Source organism: Stegostoma tigrinum, chromosome 14 (assembly GCF_030684315.1).
Source record: "Stegostoma tigrinum isolate sSteTig4 chromosome 14, sSteTig4.hap1, whole genome shotgun sequence".
NCBI lineage: Eukaryota > Metazoa > Chordata > Chondrichthyes > Orectolobiformes > Stegostomatidae > Stegostoma > Stegostoma tigrinum.
The window spans coordinates 72,971,961-72,990,141 of record NC_081367.1 but is presented as its reverse complement, the minus strand read 5'-3'; the positions used below and the strand labels follow the sequence as shown (position 1 = coordinate 72,990,141).

Here is an 18,181-nt window from a genome sequence, read left to right as displayed (position 1 = left end):
CCTCTATCCTTGCCACCTGTTGCCCTATATCCAGCTTTTCTTTCCTCTCCTTTGGCCTTAAACTGTTGTCTGCCAAAGCACATTGCTCTTTTCTGGAGCTTCACTTTCACTTCCCTTCAATCAGGTTCCTATTTCTGCTATCAACCCAGAATGGCTCAAAGTGAAAAAAATAATATACAATGGGACACTGCAATAAATGCTAGTGCACAGAGACCCAGATAACGTTCTGGGGACCCAGATTCAATTCCTGCTATGCCAGATGGTGGAATTTGAATTCAATAAAAATATCTGGAATTAAGAATCTGATGATGACCGTGAATCCATTGTTGTTTGTCTGAAAAACCCGCCTGGTTCACTAATGTCCTTACCTGGTTTGGCCTACGTTTGACTCCAGACCCACGGTAATGTGGCTGACTCTCAATTGCCCAGTGGCTGGCCAGTGACACCTTCATCCCATGAATGAATAAAGGAATCATTTCCCATCCTGTTTACAAGATGTGATGTCAACTATTACATCATCCATCTTCAAAACCTGTCCTTCATTATCGAGCTGGTGTCACTGAATTTTCCCAGTTGGACTCTTATCCATCTCGTTGTAACCAGTATTAACCTGTGATATTGTAGTCACAGTGACAAGAGTTGTACAGCATGGAAGCAGACCTTTCAGTCTGACTTGTCCACACCAACCAGCTATCCTAAATCAGTCTAGTCCTATTTGCCAGCATTTGGCCCATAACCCTGTCAACCCACTTACACGTGTATCTATCCAGATGCCCTTTAAACATTATAGTTGTACCAGCCTCCTCCACCTCTGCAGCTCATAGCATGCACACACAATCCTCTATGTGAAGATGTTGCCCCTTAGGTCCCTTTTAAATCTTTCCCCTCTCACCTTAAACCTATGTCCTGTAGTTTTGGACTCCTCTACCCTGGGAAAAAGACCTTGGCTATTCACCCTATCCAGGCCTCACATGTTTTCATAAACCTCCGTGAGGTCACCCTTCAGCCTCCAACACTCCAGGGAAAATAGCCCCAGCCTAATCAGCCTCTCCCTATAGCTCAAATTGTCCAACCCTGCCATCATCTTTGTAAATCTTTTATGGACCATTTAAAGTTTTCTAACATCATCCTATAGCAGGGAGTCCAAAATTGAATGCAGTATTCCAAAAGTGGCCTGCTGGCCGCAACATCACTTTCCAACTCCTGTACTCAATACACTGACCAATAAAGGCAAACGTACTAAATAACACCTTCACCACCTTTTCTATTCTCGATTTTTTTTTTTTAAAAATCACTTCTGTTCCCTGGCAATTTATATTTTTTTGCTCCAGTTTCTGTTTTGATATATTACATTTTTTTGTAAATCTCTTCTCTACCAACCATTTCTCATTGGTTTGATAATTTTGTCTTTGGAACATTTTATGTCGATCTGTAAGTACTATTCTAGAATTTTCTATACTGGAGATTTATAGAGGTTAGCATCAGTGGCACATTGAATGGAGAGGGCATGCTTGGTATTCCTAACCATATGTTTTGTGAGGCCTGGACGGGGGAAGAGAAGGTGACCTGTGAAGTGGATGCTGGCATCTGAGGTTTTAGATTTCTCTGCTCACTTTTTGGAGGAGGATAGAAGTATGAATAGACAGTATAGACTTTGCTGATTATCTCCAGATATCGTGAGACGTTTCTTAACTATGGGAATAATATATCCATTGTTCTTGAAAATTCACCTGTACCCTGAGAGCATGAGTTGGGTAAGACCTCTTCTGGAAGATGAAAGAAAGCAATGTAGATTTCTGTTATAATAAATAACTCCAAGCATGTACCATAGTGATTTTCTTTTGTCCAGATTGTCAGGTTTCTACTTTGCTTGTGTGTATTGCTTTGATAGGCACAATTGTACTTTGAGTTTGCCAGTTGATCATATTTCTGTTTTTCTGTAACTTTGAGCCACTTTGCTGGTAGGCGATAGAGAATATAAATGCCAGAATTGCACAGCATATCTCGTCTTCTGCAAAGAAAAATGTAGGGTGCATTTTTCATTTAAATTGAATTCTGATGAAGGGTTTGTATCCAAATGTTGACCTATTCTGTCATTAACAGAAAAATTTGGAGTTGCAACACCTTTATATTCTTATTTCTAACTCATACTCAAGGACATGTGATACCTGTAGTTTCTGTGGATAGAGTTAATGTTATCTATTTTGTGAATTTAACCACTAGAATTACTTGTATGTTTAATTCTCTTTTGAAGTTCAGAATTTACAAGAATTTCATTCAAGATATTTATACTAGCCAGCAGTGATGAAGATTGTCTTGTTTTCTCTTCTCCAGTGTGCTTCTGATTAATTAACTAAGTTAGAGTGCTGACAAAATGACTGCCTCAAAGAGGACTCTCAGTAAAAAGGAGCAGGAGGAAATTAAAAAGAAGGTATGAAATCTTTAGAATATATGGAAGGCAGATTTTTATTTTCTTTATTTTCGGTAGTGATTGTTGGCTAATTTTGGAGGGAAACAAGGAAGCTGTGGCAGTTTAGTTAATCCTTTCCGGATCTAGTACCTGAAATTGTGCATTTTGTAGCAAGGCTCACTGGTAATTAATGATTGTACTTTAGTTTTCCTTCAAATCACTGCAATCCTGCCAAAAAATCTGTAAACAAGGAATTTGCAGAAATAAACCAGTCTGTGAGCCTTGTGGCAGTGCCATACATCTAGATAGGAAGTCTAGGATTCAAGTACACCAGAAGATTGTCATAAAGTGTCTAGAGATAGCAGGAGCTGCAGATGCTGGAGAATCTGAGATAACAAGGTGTAGAGCTGGATGAACACAGCAGGCCAAGCAGCATCACAGGAGCAGGAAGGCTGACACTTCAGGCCTGGACCCTCCTTCAGAATAGAGTGCCCAAACGGGTTAATTGAAAATACTTTTTCACCAGAATTCCATCCAAACCAAGTTCATCTAATTAGGCACAGGACAGGATACTTGGGCCTCCGTGGCTTCAGTTGTTTTTATTAGCTAGATGTTGGGGAACAAGCAAAGAACGTTAAATATAGATGTGAAATTAGACCATTTGGCTCATCACACATATAGCTTTTGATTGTGGTTGATATGTTTCTCAACTACATTCTCTTGCCATCTTCATGTAACCCTTGACCCCCTTACTAATCAAGAAGTTGTTCACCTCTGCCTTATATGTCCTCAATTACTTGTTCTCCATCGCCTTCTGTCGCAATGAGTTTCACAGATTCACCTCTCTGTAGATGAAGAAATTCATCCTCTACTCAGGTCTAATTGGTCACTCCTGCAATCTAAGATTGTGTCTTCTGTTGCCAGCCCCTCCTACCAGTGGAAACATCTTCTCCACGTCTACTCTGTCATACCAAAATATGTACCAACAGATTCAAGAACAGCTACTTCCACACAGTTGTTTTCTGAATGGACCTCTCATATATTAGAGTTGATCTTTCTCTGCACCCTCTCTGTAGCTCTAACACTATAATCTGCATTCTGTTCTATTACTCTGATGTATTTATGTAAGGTATGATTTGTGTAGCCAGCACACAACAATATTTTTTACTGTAGCTCAGTGCATGTGACAGTAGTAAATCAAATCAAATAAAACTTTATCCTGGCCTGGCAGTATTCTGTAAGTTTCAATCAGATACCCCCTCATCCTTCTAAACTCCACTGAGTATCGACACATTGTCCATCGTATATGCCTTTTTAACTGGCAACTGAATTGACATGTTAACCTTACAAGAATTCTGAAATAGGACTTCAGTGTTCTTTTGTGCTTCCAGATTTCCAAAGCCTTTCCATTTAGAAAATAGTCTGCACCTCTGTTATTCCTATAAATGTGCATAACCACATTGCATTTCATCTGCCTGCTGTCTGCACCTGTCTAAGTCCTTCTGCAGCCTCCCCACTTCCTCAACACTACCTGTCCCTCCATCTGTCTGTCATCTGCAAATGTAGCTATATCTCCCTCAGTTCCTTTGTCCAGATTGTTAATATACAACATGAATAGTTATGATCCCAAAATGCAACTCTGCAGAACTCCACTAATCACCAGCTGCCGTCCTGAAAAAAGATCCCTTTAGCCTTTCTCTTTCTCTTCTGTTAGTCAGCCAATCTTCTGTCCATGCTGGTACCTTGCCCCTAACACCATTGTCTCTAACCCTATTTATTTGTCTCCCGGTTATCCTTTGTCTAATTTGCTCATTATCTCCTCAGAGTTTTAACAGATTTGTCAGGCACGACCTCCCCTTGACAAAGCTGTGCTGACTCAGGCATATTTTACCATGCAGTTCCATGTAGTCTGCAATCTCATCATTAATAATGGGCTGTAAAATCTTAGCAACAACTGAGGTCAGGCTTACTGGCCTCTAATTTCCAGACTTCTCTCTCCTTCCTTCCCCTCTCAAACAGGGTGCTACATTAGCCATTTTGCAGTCCTCTGAGACCCTCTCTGACTCCAGTGATTCCTGAAAGCTCGCCACCAAATCCTTTACAATCTCCTCAATTATCTTCATCAGAACTCTGGGGTGTGTTATGGATCAGACCAAACATTTTCAAACATGTTAAAATGATAGTCTAGACCCTAACCTTTTCTCACTTTTTAAAGGTAAGTGTAAGGCGTTGTGTTCCAGATGCAATTTGATTGGTCAAACTACCAGGCTTGAAACAAAACACACTTTACTCAGACAGTATAATTAAAATACAGACAAAAATGAAAGCATTAGCTTAACTGTAAATATCAAAATGCTTAACAAAATAATTTGTTAACTACAACTAATTAAATGTTCGAATGTAGTAACATCCCACAAACACACATGGCAAAGGCAAATTCACTGAAACAGATTGTCTCACATGTGATTCTAGCAGCAGGAAGAGAACTCCAGCTTAGTTGTTACAGAGTGAGGATTGAGAACTTTCACATCCAGTTTCAAGACCCCAGCAACTGTTACTGGAGGCTAAAACCAAAAAAAATCCCGATTCTGTGGGAATCCATCCAGGCTGCTTCTATTGTTCCAACTTTAACAAAAAACCCCAAGGCACCTCAAGCTGTTGCTTTATCACCTTTGGAGCAGAGTGCTTGGCATTTCTATCTCAATCTTTCCTCATTTCTTAAAAAGTACACCCGTAAAACCATAGTATTGTCACAGATATAATCCATTTGATTTATCCACCTTCAGACCTTTCAGCTTCTCCAGCATCTTCTCCTTCGTGGCGCGTTACGCTCCCTCCTTCGTGGCGCGTTACGCTCCCTCCTTCGTGGCGCGTTACGCTCCCTCCTTCGTGGCGCGTTACGCTCCCTCCTTCGTGGCGCGTTACGCTCCCTCCTTCGTGGCGCGTTACGCTCCCTCCTTCGTGGCGCGTTACGCTCCCTCCTTCGTGGCGCGTTACGCTCCCTCCTTCGTGGCGCGTTACGCTCCCTCCTTCGTGGCGCGTTACGCTCCCCTCTGTCCCTGACTCTTTTGATGTTCTGGTATGTTGTTAGTGTCTTCCACTGTGAAAGTTGATGCAAAGTACCTATTCAGTTCCTCCACCATTTCTTTGTTCCACATTACAGCTTCCGCAGCCTTGTTTTCTAGTGGTCCAATCCCCACTCTTGACTCTCTCTTACTTATTTTTTAGATATCTAAACGGCATTCATAGTATTAATAGCAAGGATAATGTAATAAATGATGCACGTACTTTTTTTCTTCACAATTTTCAAACAAATCTGTTTGAACGCTGAGATTAATAGATTTCTTCTTTTCCATGTTACATTCATTTTTGCATGTTTAAGCATATGTGTACATATAGAGTTATAGGGCATGGAAATAGACCCTTCGGTCTGACCAGTCCACGCTGAACATAATCCCAAATAAAACTAGTCTCACCTGCCGGCTCCTGGCCCATATCCCTCCAAACCTTTCTATTCATGCTCCTATCCAAATGTCTTTTAGATGTTGTAATTGTACCACTGTCCAGCACCACCTCTGGGCGATAATTCTATTCACTGTCAAATCCCAATATTCAAACCCTTGAGACAATGAGTGTATGTTTTCTAATGGCTAAATAATCTTAAATGTACTACTTGTGAAACTGTGAGTGGAAAATAAAGTTGCAAGTGCAAGAGACTAATCTTAATACTTTCCTTCAGGAAGATGAAAAGGCAGCTGCTGAAATATATGAAGAATTTTTGGCTTCCTTTGAGGGTGCTGACTCCAGTAAAGTAAAAGCGTTTGTTAGAGGTGGCATTGTAAATGCAACAAGAGGTGAGTTTATCAATGTTATGCAAATTGTTTCCAAGTACGTAGGTGAAACACTGCTTTATTAAAATTGGCTATATCAGAAATCCTTTCACAGTCCGGGTAGAATTGGAGTAGGTTATTTTGCAATGCTAAAGTCAATGCTTCAACTATTTTCTACTGGTAAAACTCCATTTTTTTCATATAGGTAAGACTTTAATTAAAAAAAGGGTACAAAGTGGCAAATTCTGTTGGTTTGTGTGATTGTCAGTGGTTTCAAAGAGTTTTAGGATCTTGACAAATCTGCTTTTTGTTCATTTGATACTTAAGTTCGGCTTTGCTTTGGCAGTATTGATGAAACTGTTTGAGGGGTCTTTTTTTACTTGTAACCAATTTTGTAATCATTTGCATTTAAACTGAGTGTGGTAGGTGTCTGAAATGCGCTGCCAGGTGTGGCAGTGGGGGCAGGTACTATGGGGTTTTTAAGAGATAAGCACATAAATATGCAACGAACAGAGTGATATGGACTAAGAGCAGGCAGAAGGAATTAGTTTAATTTTTCGTCATGTTTGGCACCATGTTGGGCTGAAGGGCCTGTTTCTGCGCTGTACTGTTCTATGTTTACAAGCCCTGCATATTTCCTTTCATCATGCTGAAGGTCAAGTTCTGCATTTTTGGCAGACAGCAAAGCTTCTCAGAGATGGATCACAGCTGGTTGAAGGTGTCATGGGACCGAGATCATTGTTTCCTAAGTTGAGTTTGGTTGTGAACTTTTATTGCAGAGGGACAAACAACTGAAGCCTTTCCCTGGTAAATAATTGGACCAACTTAAAGAATACCATGATGCAACCAGGAAGGTAGAGGCATTCTGTTAAAGAATTCGGGAGTTAAACTTTAGCTTAGGATTGACTGTGTATTAGTGGCTTTTTCCCATAATGTTATCTCCAGGGTAGTGTCATTGTTGGAATTTGAGTATTGAAGGTTAAATACAATTAAATTCAGCTGGTTGCCCAGGTACACTTGGAGCTTGAGAATGCTCTGGCCATTTATACAAGGCAAACTTGTGCATTCCTATGTTATCAACAATTAGTGCAATTGGGTTTAAGATTCCTTTGGATGGATATTGTTGCACAGGAAAATATGCAAAAGCTGCTTCTGTTGAACAGATTTTCTGTGTTCCATTTGTCTCCTGGACCATCTAGTCCTAGTTTAAAATTTAAAACACTATTTATTTGGACAGTTTCTAGAAATTAACGAATCCTGCAACATCCAAACGCATTACTGTCATCTAGTGTCTAAACTTATCTTCCATCCTATTAATACAATTAACTTGTTAGTAGTTATATGAAATTTCATACTTCATGATCCTGTGCATAGATATTGGGTAGGATTTGAGAATTAACGTTGGGGAACTATTACAGGTGAGTGTTGAGCTGCCTGTATAGTGAATATGGGTGATTAATAACTTTGCAAAGTATGTAATTGGCAAATGAATTTCAATGTAGCTTAGTCTGAGGTGATGTATTTTGATAGAAAAGAATGAAGTTGCCTATCTCTTAGTTGGTGTTTAAAGGATGAGCAGAGAGATTCAAGATATAAATAAAGGATTGAAAGTAGTGACATAAGTCTGTAAAACAGTTAAATCAGGCATTGGAATTAATTTCTGAACCTGCGAAATTATGTTAAACTAGTAGTGGTCCTTAATTAAATTGCACTTGAACTTCTATGTGTACTTCTGGTTTCCCTTTTTTAAATTGCATAGATGCATTTTAGGATAAACTGGATAGGAGTATGAGAGAGAAAAGAATAAGAAGATAATGATAATCGGGTAAAAGTGAGAGGGATGAACACAAAAGCTGACGTTTCAGCCCTTCATCAGAAAAGGGGGAGGGAGAGAGGGTTCTGAAATAAATTGGGAGGGGGGAGTAGGCACTTCGAAGATCCTGCCCCCATACCACCTCCCTCACCCCCATCCCAGGCCCCAAGAAGACTTTCCACATCAAGCAGATGTTCACCTGCACATCTGCCAATGTGGTATACTGCATCCACTGTACCCGGTGTGGCCTCCTCTACATTGGGGAAACAAAGCGGAGGCTTGGGGACCACTTTGCAGAACACGTACACTCGGTTCGCAGTAAACAACTGCACCTCCCAGTCACGAACCACTTCAACTCCCCCTCCCATTCTTCAGACGACATGTCCATCATGGGCCTCCTGCTGTGCCACAAAGATGCCACGCAAAGGTTGCAGGAACAGCAACTCATATTCCGCTTGGGAACCCTGCAGCCCAATGGTATCAATGTGGGTTTCACAAGCTTCAAAATCTCCCTTCCCCCTACTGCTCGCCCCTACCTCCCTAACCAGTTCTTCCTCTCACCTGTCCCCTCCTCCCACCTCAAGCCCCACCCCCATTTCCTTCCTATTAACTTAATCCCGCCCCCATGACCTGTCCATCCTCCCTGGACTGACCTATGCCCTCCCGATCTACACTCACCTCTACTGACTCCATCCCTGCCTCTTTAACTTGTCTGTCTCCAATCCACCTATCTTCTCCATCTATCTTCAATCCACCTCCCCTTCTCTTCCTATTTATTTCAGTACCCTCCCCCTTTTCTGAAGAAGCGTCCAGGCCCAAAATGTCAGCTTTTGTGCTCCTAAGATGCTGCTTGGCCTGCTGTGTTCATCCAGCTCTACACTTTGTATTCTTGGAAATTGCAGATGCTGGTGAATCCATTATTTCAAAGTGAGAGGGGACCTGTCTGGAGCATGAGGCACCCGTATAGATCAGTTGAACTGTGTACCTGTTTCCATACTGTAGACTTTATATAGTCATTCAATTAAACCAGCTGATGTCAGGAATGTTCTGACGTATGTCTGTGCCTGTGAATTTTGAAACTGATCAGCGCGCCTACTAACAAGGGTGGCAATAGCCTAATGGCATTATTGCTAGTTTATTAATCCATATTACCAGTTCATATTCAGGGAAGCGAGGTTTGAATCCTGCCTTGGCAGATAGTGGAATTTGAATTCACTGAGAAAAGAATCTGGAGTTAAGAGTCTAATGATGACATATAACCATTATTGGTTGTCAGAAAAACCCACCTGGTTCAATAATACCCTTTAGAGAAAGAAATCTACTACTCTTATCTGGATTGGCTTACATGTGATCTAAGACCCACTGTGAAATGGTTGGCTCTTAACTGCTTTCTGATTAATTGTTTAAGAAAGGATCAAGGCAAAAGATGGAAAATTATAGGCCGATTAGCCTAACCTCGGTTGTTGGTAAAATTCTAGAATCCATCGTTGAAGATGAGATTTCTAAATTCTTGGAAGTGCATTGTCGGATTAGAACAAGCCAGCATGGATTTAATAAGGGGAGGTCGTGCCTGACAAACCTGTTAGAATTCTTTGAAGAGGTAACAAGTAGGTTAGACCAGTGGATATTATCTATCTAGACTTCCCAAAGACCTTTGGTAAGGTGCCTCACGGGAGGCTGCTGAGTAAGGTGAGGGCCCATCATGTACGAGGTGAGCTACTGGCTTGGATTGAGGATTGGCTGTCTGACAGAAGGCAGAGAGTTGGGATAAAAGGCTCTTTTTTGGAATGGCAACTAGTGACAAGTGGTGTCCTGCAGGGTTCAGTGATGGGGCTGCAGCTGTTCACTCTATGTATTAATGATCTGGATGAAGGGACTGGAGGCATTCTGGCGAAATTTGCTGATGGTACGAAGTTAGGTGGACAGGTAGGTAGTACTGAGGAGGTGGGGAGGCTGCAGAAGGATTTAGACAGTTCAGGAGAGTGGTCCAGGAAATGGCTGAAATTTAATGTGAGCAAATGCGAGGTCTTGCACTTTGGAAAAAAGAATACAGGCATGGACTATTTTCTAAACGGTGAGAAAATTCATGCAGCTGTAGTACAAAGGGATCTGGGAGTGTTCGTCCAGGATTCTCTAAAGGTTAACTTGTAGGTAGAGTCCGTGATTAAGAAAGCGAATGTAATGTTGTTGTTTATCTCAAGAGGGTTGGAATATAAAAGCAGCGATGTGCTTCTGAGACTTTCATAAAGCTCTAGTTAGGTTCCATTTAGAATACTGTGTTCAATTTTGGGCCCCACACCTCAGGAAGGACATACTGGAGCATGTCTGGCGAAGATTTGCACTGATGATCCCTGGAATGGTAGGCCAAACATACAATGAACGCTAAGCATCCTGGGATTGTATTCATTGGAGTTTAGAAGGTTGAGGGGAGATCGAATACAAACCTAGAAGGTAATGCATGGCTTAGCAAGGGTGGACACTGGGAAGTTGTTTCCGTTAGGCGGGGAGACTAGGACCCATGGGCACAGCCTTAGAATTAGAGGGGGTCAATTTAGAATGGAAAATGAGACATTTCTTCAGCTAGAGAGTGGTGGGCCTGTGGAATTCATTGCCACAGAGCACGGTAGCGTCCGGGACATTAAATGTCTTCAAGGCAGAGAATGATAAATTCTTGATCTCGCAAGGAATTAAGGGCTATGGGGAGAGTGTGGCTAAGTGGAGTTGAAATGCCCATCAGCCATGATTAAATGGCAGTGTGGACTCGATGGGCCGAATGGCCTTACTTCCACTCTTATGTCTTACGGTCTTATGGTCTAATTAGCGATGGACAATAAATGCGTAGCTAATGATTCATCCAGGAATTAATTTTAATGAAAAGGAAGTAACATTTCATTTTTCTGCTCAGCATCTCAGGAGACCATCACATGGGATGACCATCCCACTATAAAATTTTCACATCATGAAACAGCAATGAACTGAGTAGTCAGTCTCTGATCTAATTTGGAAACTGACACAATTACATCTTCAATGAGTATCCCGTAATGTTAATTGTACAGCCTGACAATTTTGAAGATTAAACGGCTGTCAGAAGTGCAAGATGTAATTTTGTGATCTGATTATGTGGGTAATCTGAAATTGGCCTGTTTCAAAGTTCATCTATTCCATTTGAAACCTGTTGATCATCCATACTCTAGCTGAAAAAGGATGGAGGTACAGTAAAAAAGAAGGTGCAGTGTATGGCAAGCAGTCTGTTAAGAGATGTTTTGTAAATTTAATTTGTTGGAGATCTGTGTTGACTTGCCTTATACAATTCAGGATGGAAACCTGGATACTAGTCATCCTATGAAGAGACCAAAAAACTCAATCATTTGGAATGATTAACTTTTCTACTTCCTCCAACAATTCTTAAAAAGCATCATGTATGTTGTCTTAATTAGAGTTTGAAATTACCACAGTCTGAGGAACTGTGGTCACTTTTATTTTGGTGCCCCAGCCAGGTGATGTGTAACTTGTAGTAAATAAAGAAATTCTGATACAAAATGCTAAAGCCAGTAACACAAAATTGTCTCATTCCTCCCCGCAACTTTTATTCACTTACTTATCGACAGACTGCTTTGTCTGTTTAGGCTTATTACTGGTAAGAGTACCAGACTGTATGATCACCTGTTCAATCCATCTGCTTGCCTTCTAACTCTGCACCCAATGTGGAGCAACTTTGCTTTAAACTTATGAACAGAAAATTTTTGGATCAAATAAGGAAACTCTGAAAATCACTGACCTGTTTCTTGTAAGAAATCCCAGTTGTCAAATGGCAGACTTTGAACTACTGTGGTTCAGGAAATGTCAGGACCTCTGCATAGCCAATCTCCACTGCTGCAACTTGAGTCAAAAACTTATTATGGATATGTGGAGAGACCCACAAACAATGTTTGAATTACTGAACATAGAACATTACAGCATAGTACAGGCCCTTCGGCCTTCGATGTTGTACCAACCTGTCATACCAATCTGAAGCCCATCTAATCTACACTATTCCATGTATGTCCATATGCTTATCCAGTGACGACTTAAATGTACTTAAGGTTGGTGAATCTACTACCGTTGCAGGCAAAGCGTTCCATTCCCTTACTACTCTGAGTAAAGAAACCACCTCTGACATCTGTCCTATATCTTTCACCCCTCAATTTAAAGCTATGCGCTCTTGGGCTCGCTGTCACCATCTTAGGAAAAAGGCTCTCCCTATCCACGCTATCTAACCCTCTGATTATTTTATATGTCTCAATTAAGTCACCTCTCAACCTTCTTCTCTCGAACGAAAACAGCCTCAAGTCCCTCAGCCTTTCCTCGTAAGACCTTCCCTCCATACCAGGCAACATCCTAATAAGCCTCCTCTGCACCCTTTCCAAAGCTTCCACATCCTTCTTATAATGCGGTGACCAGAACAGTACACAATACTCCAAGTGTGGCCGCACCAGAGTTTTGTACAGCCGCAGCATAACCTCTTGGTTCTGGAATTCGATCCCTCTATTAATGAAAGCTAAAACACTGTATGCCTTCTGAACAACCCTGTCAACCTGGGTGGCAACTTTCAAGGATCTGTGTACATGAACACCAAGATCTCTCTGCTCATCTACACTACCAAGAATCTTACCATTAGCCTAGTACTTTGCATTCTGGTTACTCCTACCAAAGTGCATCACCTCACACTTGTCTGCATTAAACTCCATTTGCCACCTCTCAGCCTAGCTCTGCAGCTTATCTATGTCTCTCTGTAACCTACAACATGGTTCTACACTATCCACAACTCCATCGACCTTAGTGTCATCTGCAAATTTACTAACCCATCCTTCTACGCCCTCATCCAGGTCACAAACAGCAGTGGACCCAACACTGACCCTTGCAGTACACCACTAGTAACTGGTCTCCAGGATGAACATTTTCCATCAACTACCACCCTCTGTCTTCTTTCAGCAAGCCAATTTCCGATCCAAACTGCTATATCTCCCACAATCCCAATCCTCCACATTTTGTACAATAGCCTACTGTGGGGAACCTTATCGAATGCCTTGCTGAAATCCATATACACCACATCAACCAGTTTACTCTCATCTACCTAGATAATAAAATGTGAGGCTGGATGAACACAGCAGGCCAAGCAGCATCTCAGGAGCACAAAAGCGGGCGTTTCAGGCCTAGACCCTTCATCTGATGAAGGGTCTAGGCCCGAAACGTCAGCTTTTGTGCTCCTGAGATGCTGCTTGGCCTGCTGTGTTCATCTAGCCCCACATTTTATTATCTTGGAATTCTCCAGCATCTGCAGTTCCCATTATCTCCTCTACTCTCATCTACCTGTTTGTTCACCTTCTCAAAGAACTCAATAAAGTTTGTGAGGCACGACCTTCCCTTCACAAAACCGTGCTGACTATCCCTAATCAAATTATTCTTTTCTAGATGATTATAAATCGTATCTCTTATAACCTTTTCCAACACTTTACCAACAACTGAAGTAAGGCTCACTGGTCTACAATTACTAGGGTTGTCTCTACTCCCCTTCTTGAACAGAGGAACCACATTTGCTATCCTCCAGTCGTCTGGCGCTATTCTTGTAGACAATGATGAGCTAAAGATCAATGCCAAAGGCTCGGCAATCTCCTCCATGGCTTCCCAGAGGATCCTAGGATAAATCCCATCTGACCCAGGGGACTTATCCATCTTCACCCTCTGGAGGATTTCTAATACCTCTTCCTTGTGAACCTCAATCCCACCTAGTCTAGTAACCTGTATTTCAGTATTGTACTTGACAACATTGTCGTTTTCTAGAGTGCATACTGTCGAAAAGTATTCATTTAGTGCTTCTCCTATTTCCTCTGACTCCACACACAACTTCCCACCACTATCCTTGATTGGGCCTAATCTTACTCCCGAAATTCTTTTATTCCTTAAATACCTATAGAAAGCCTTAGGGTTTACCCTGATCCTATACGCCAACAACTTGGCATGTCTCCTCCTGGCTCTTCTGAGCTCTCTCTTTAGGTCTTTCCTGGCTACCTTGTAACCCTCAAGTGCCCTAACTGAGCCTTCACATCTCATCCTAACATAAGCCGCCTTCTTCCTCTTGACCAGAGATTTCACTTCCTTCATAAACCACGGCTCCCCCGCTCTACAGCTTCCTCCCTGCCTGACAGGTACATATTTATCTAGGACACACAGGAGGTTTTCTCCATCCTATGCTCCCTAAATCTTGCCTAATGGCATCGTAATTGCCTTTCCCCCAGCTATAACTCTTGCCCAGTGGTATACACCTATCCGTTTCCATCACTAAAGTAAACGTAGCAGAATTGTGATCGCTATCAAAGTGCTCACCTACTTCCAAATCTTACACCTGGCCGGGTTCATTACTCAGTACCAAATCTAATGTGGCTTCGCCCCTTGTTGGCCTGTCTACATACTGTGTCAGGAAGCCCTCCTGCACACACTGGACAAAAACTGACCCATCTATAGAACTCGAACTGTAGTGTTCCCAGTTAGAAAGTTGAAGTCCCCCATGACAACTACCCTGTCTCTCTCACTCCTATTGAGAATCATCTTTGCTATCCTTTCCTCTACATACCTGGGCCTATCTGGAGGCCTGTAGAAAACTCCCAACAGGGTGACCTCTCTTTTCCTGTTTCTAACCTCAGCCCATACTACCTCAGTTGACGAGTCCCCAAACATCCTGACTGCAACTGTCGTCCTGTCCTTGACCAACAATTCCACACCTCCCCCTCTTTTACCATCTTCTCTACTCTTACTGAAACGTGTAAATCCCGGAATCTGCAACAACCATTCCTGTCCCTGCTCTATCCGTGTCTCCGAAATGGCGACAACATCGAAGTCCCAGGTACCAACCCATGCTGCAAGTTCTCCCACCTTATTCTGGAGTTTTCCTCCTACTGATTGAACAGTATTAAAGTCAACAATGAGGTTTGCCTCCATAATTTTGTATTTGCTAAATGAATAAACAAAATAATCAGGACTTGTACTAGTTTGGTAGCTGACAGTCATCAGCTTGATCCAGTTGTATTTCGAGCCATGTTGGAAGTCAGAAATTGTGTCATAAGGTTTTGTTTTCACATTTTAGAAGAACGATTGGAGGAACAGAAAGGAAAATTGTATAAACCTTCTACACGGGTTCCAGAGATAAAGAGTTTAATACCAGAGAAGTCATCTTCACCATCTTTCACGTCAGACCCCAAGAAGCCAGTAAGTATCTCACTGGGACGATGTTTTGTGTAATTCTAGCAAAGCCTCCCTATTTTTATGCTTCATTCCATGTGAAATGAAGGCCACTGGTCTATTTGCCTTCTCTATTACCTGCTGGACTTGTATGGTAGCTTTTTGTGATTTATGCACAAGGACTTCTAAATGTGTGCGTCGTATCTTTCATCATTTCAGTTATATGCAGCTCCTGTGTTCTTCCCGCCAAACTGCATAACCTCACATTTTCCCACATATCCCAGCTGCTAAGTTTTTACCCACTCTTTTTTTTTAATCTGGCTACAAGGGGAGGCAATGGCTTAGTGGTATTATCGCTGGACTATTATTCCAGGGACCCAGGTAGTGTTCTGGGGACCTGGATTTGAGTCTCGCCATGGCGCAAACATCTGGATCAAGAGTCTAGTGATAACCATGAATCCATTACTGATTGTTTGAAAAACCCATTTGGCTCATTAATGTCCCTTAGAGAAGAAAACTGCCATCCTTACCTGGTCTGGCCTACAGGTGACTCCAGACCCGGAGTAAATAGTTGACGCGTAACTGCTCTCTGGGCAATTAGGGATGGGCAATAAATGCTGCCCCAGCCAGTGATGCCCTCATCCTGTGAATGAATGAAGGGAACCCTCTGTGTGGAAAACCATGTTTGAATGTGAAACATTTTAAACTTGTTTTGTTTATTTTTAAAGAAAACACAGACTGATTCTTTTGTCAGGGTAAAGGGTTTTGCCATCTCCCAATCAGGATCACTTCAGAACTTGAATCTGCAAAATAGCCTGAAATTTTAGTAGTGCACTGCTAGGTTACTCTGGGTGTTGTTTCTTGAATGAGTAATAGATGCAAAAGATCCCATTTACTTTTCAGAAAGCATGGAATTCTTTCTGATGTGAATAACAAGCTTGCAAACAGGAGGAAAAATAGGCCTCTCATCCATACACCTTGGTTCTGGATACTTTTTATTCTTTTCTGTACACCTGAGCTCTCTGGTTTAAAACTAATTTGGCTAACATCTACTGCATTTTGTGCATGTATGTGTTTCATACTTTCACTCGTTACTTTAAAAGGTTTTTCGTAATTTCTGAAATACAATTGAATTTTTCAATCAATTTCAATATTATTATTTGAATTTTTTTAGCCCCTGAAGAGGGGTGAAAAGGAGAAGAAAAAAAGTAACTTGGAACTATTCAAAGAGGAATTAAAGCAGTAAGTCAGCATCTGTTAACCTTTTGAAAAAAAAGATTTTTTTTATGTTCTTCCTTAAATGAAGACATTAGTATTATTTGTATAATATGCTTTTGATATGGTTTCAGAATTCAAGAAGAACGTGATGAACGGCAGAAAACAAAAGTGGGTAAGGATGCTCCTTTCAGGCCTAGTCGATTTGAGCCTCTACCATCAGAAGAGTCATCGCAAAATCGCCGCTCCTGTGAGTAAAATTTTGTACCAGAACTGTAAGCCAATCCAACGTTCGATTTTAGTGATGGTTTGGGTCCTTTAAAGTCAGACCTGTAACCTTTTTTCCAAATGAATGTAAGGCTCCTAATCAGGAGTCATGAGATTAATGCAATTTCATTGTTGTAGGATTCAGCCTAGCTCGTCTGGCTGGTTGGTTAGTTTGCAATGCAGAGTGACATCAGCAGCATGTGTTCAATTCCCATACAGGCTGATGTTGCTGTGAAGGGGTGTCATTCCCAGATTATTCTCTTACCTGAGGTTTGGTGACTCTCTGGCTCAACTACCACGAGTCATCTCTCTCTCTCATGAGAGAACAGCCTTATGTTTGGTATAACGATGATGAATTTACCTTTTATTGTAGTTAATTCTCTCAAAATTGTCACATGATATCGGAGTTAGCTTCATAATTGCTTTCCCCTTGTTAAATAATCATTGCGATTTGAAACTAAGCTTGGAAAAGGTTCTGGTGAGTTTTCGGAAAACAAATTGTTCTCCGCTGGATAGTGCATTTTTGAAGAAAGAGTTTAAGCAAAGTTTACAGTATTCTTTTGCTGAGTACTACATAACAATGTCATTCTGTAGACAAACACTAGGAGGTGCATGGGAGCAGTTCGAAGTGCTTTTGCCTCAATTATCATTGGGCTTCTGGTTCCCATGTTTAAAAAATTGTGTATATCCTCTAGATTGTTTTATTTGTTCACCTATCCTATTGAAATTCTTCCAAAAGAGTTAGTGAACAAAAATCTATACGCAAAGAGTAGCTTTATATCTGTATTGTTAATAGAATCATTGAATTCCCACAGTGTAGAAGCAGGCCATTTGGCCCATCGGGTCTACATCAAACCTCTAAAGCATTTTTCCCAAACGCACCCCACCTACTCTCTCCCTTAGCTAATCCACCTAGCCTACACATCCTTGGGCACTGTGGGAAATTTAGCATGGCCAATCCACCTAGCCTGCACATCTTAGGACTGTGGGAGAAAACCGGCACACACACAGGAAACCCACTCAGGCACAGAAAGAATGTGCAAACTCCACACAGACAGTTGCCAATCAAATCCAGGCTCCTGATGCTGTGTGGCAGCAGCAGTGCTAACCACAGTTGTTGATGAATCGTTCATTTGATTTTTAATTCTAATTTTAAAATGCCCCAAAAATTAATTGGGGTATGGCTGTGAGAAGTCAAAAAAAACATATATATTTCTAAATAGTATAAGTCTGCAAGCAGTAGCTTGAATCTGTAATAGTTGACAGTTCCTTCAGAATCCAGCAATGTATAACTTTGGATTATTTTCTGTTGGCACATACTCTGACTGGAGAATTTTTGTGAATAGTTACAGGTCATTGAACCCAATAAATGTTTTGGACCCTTTTCCACATGTCCACCTACCTGTTGATTTTATCATGCGTAAAGTTGAT

At 41.4% G+C, this 18,181-nt stretch overlaps 1 protein-coding gene across 4 annotated transcripts in view; it reads left to right on the top strand.

The window, feature by feature from the left end:
- u2surp (U2 snRNP-associated SURP domain containing) overlaps positions 1-18,181 on the top strand; it is an 88,202-nt gene that overhangs the window by 9,649 nt on the left and 60,372 nt on the right. For all 4 annotated transcript variants that reach the window (XM_048542443.2, XM_048542446.2, XM_048542444.2 and 1 more), the window contains 5 exons: positions 2,335-2,431; positions 6,150-6,264; positions 15,174-15,295; positions 16,443-16,510; positions 16,618-16,733. In XM_048542443.2, the coding sequence (XP_048398400.1) occupies positions 2,375-2,431; positions 6,150-6,264; positions 15,174-15,295; positions 16,443-16,510; positions 16,618-16,733 (478 nt within the window). In that variant the 5' untranslated portion in view covers positions 2,335-2,374. The remainder of the gene's footprint in view (positions 1-2,334; positions 2,432-6,149; positions 6,265-15,173; positions 15,296-16,442; positions 16,511-16,617; positions 16,734-18,181) is intronic.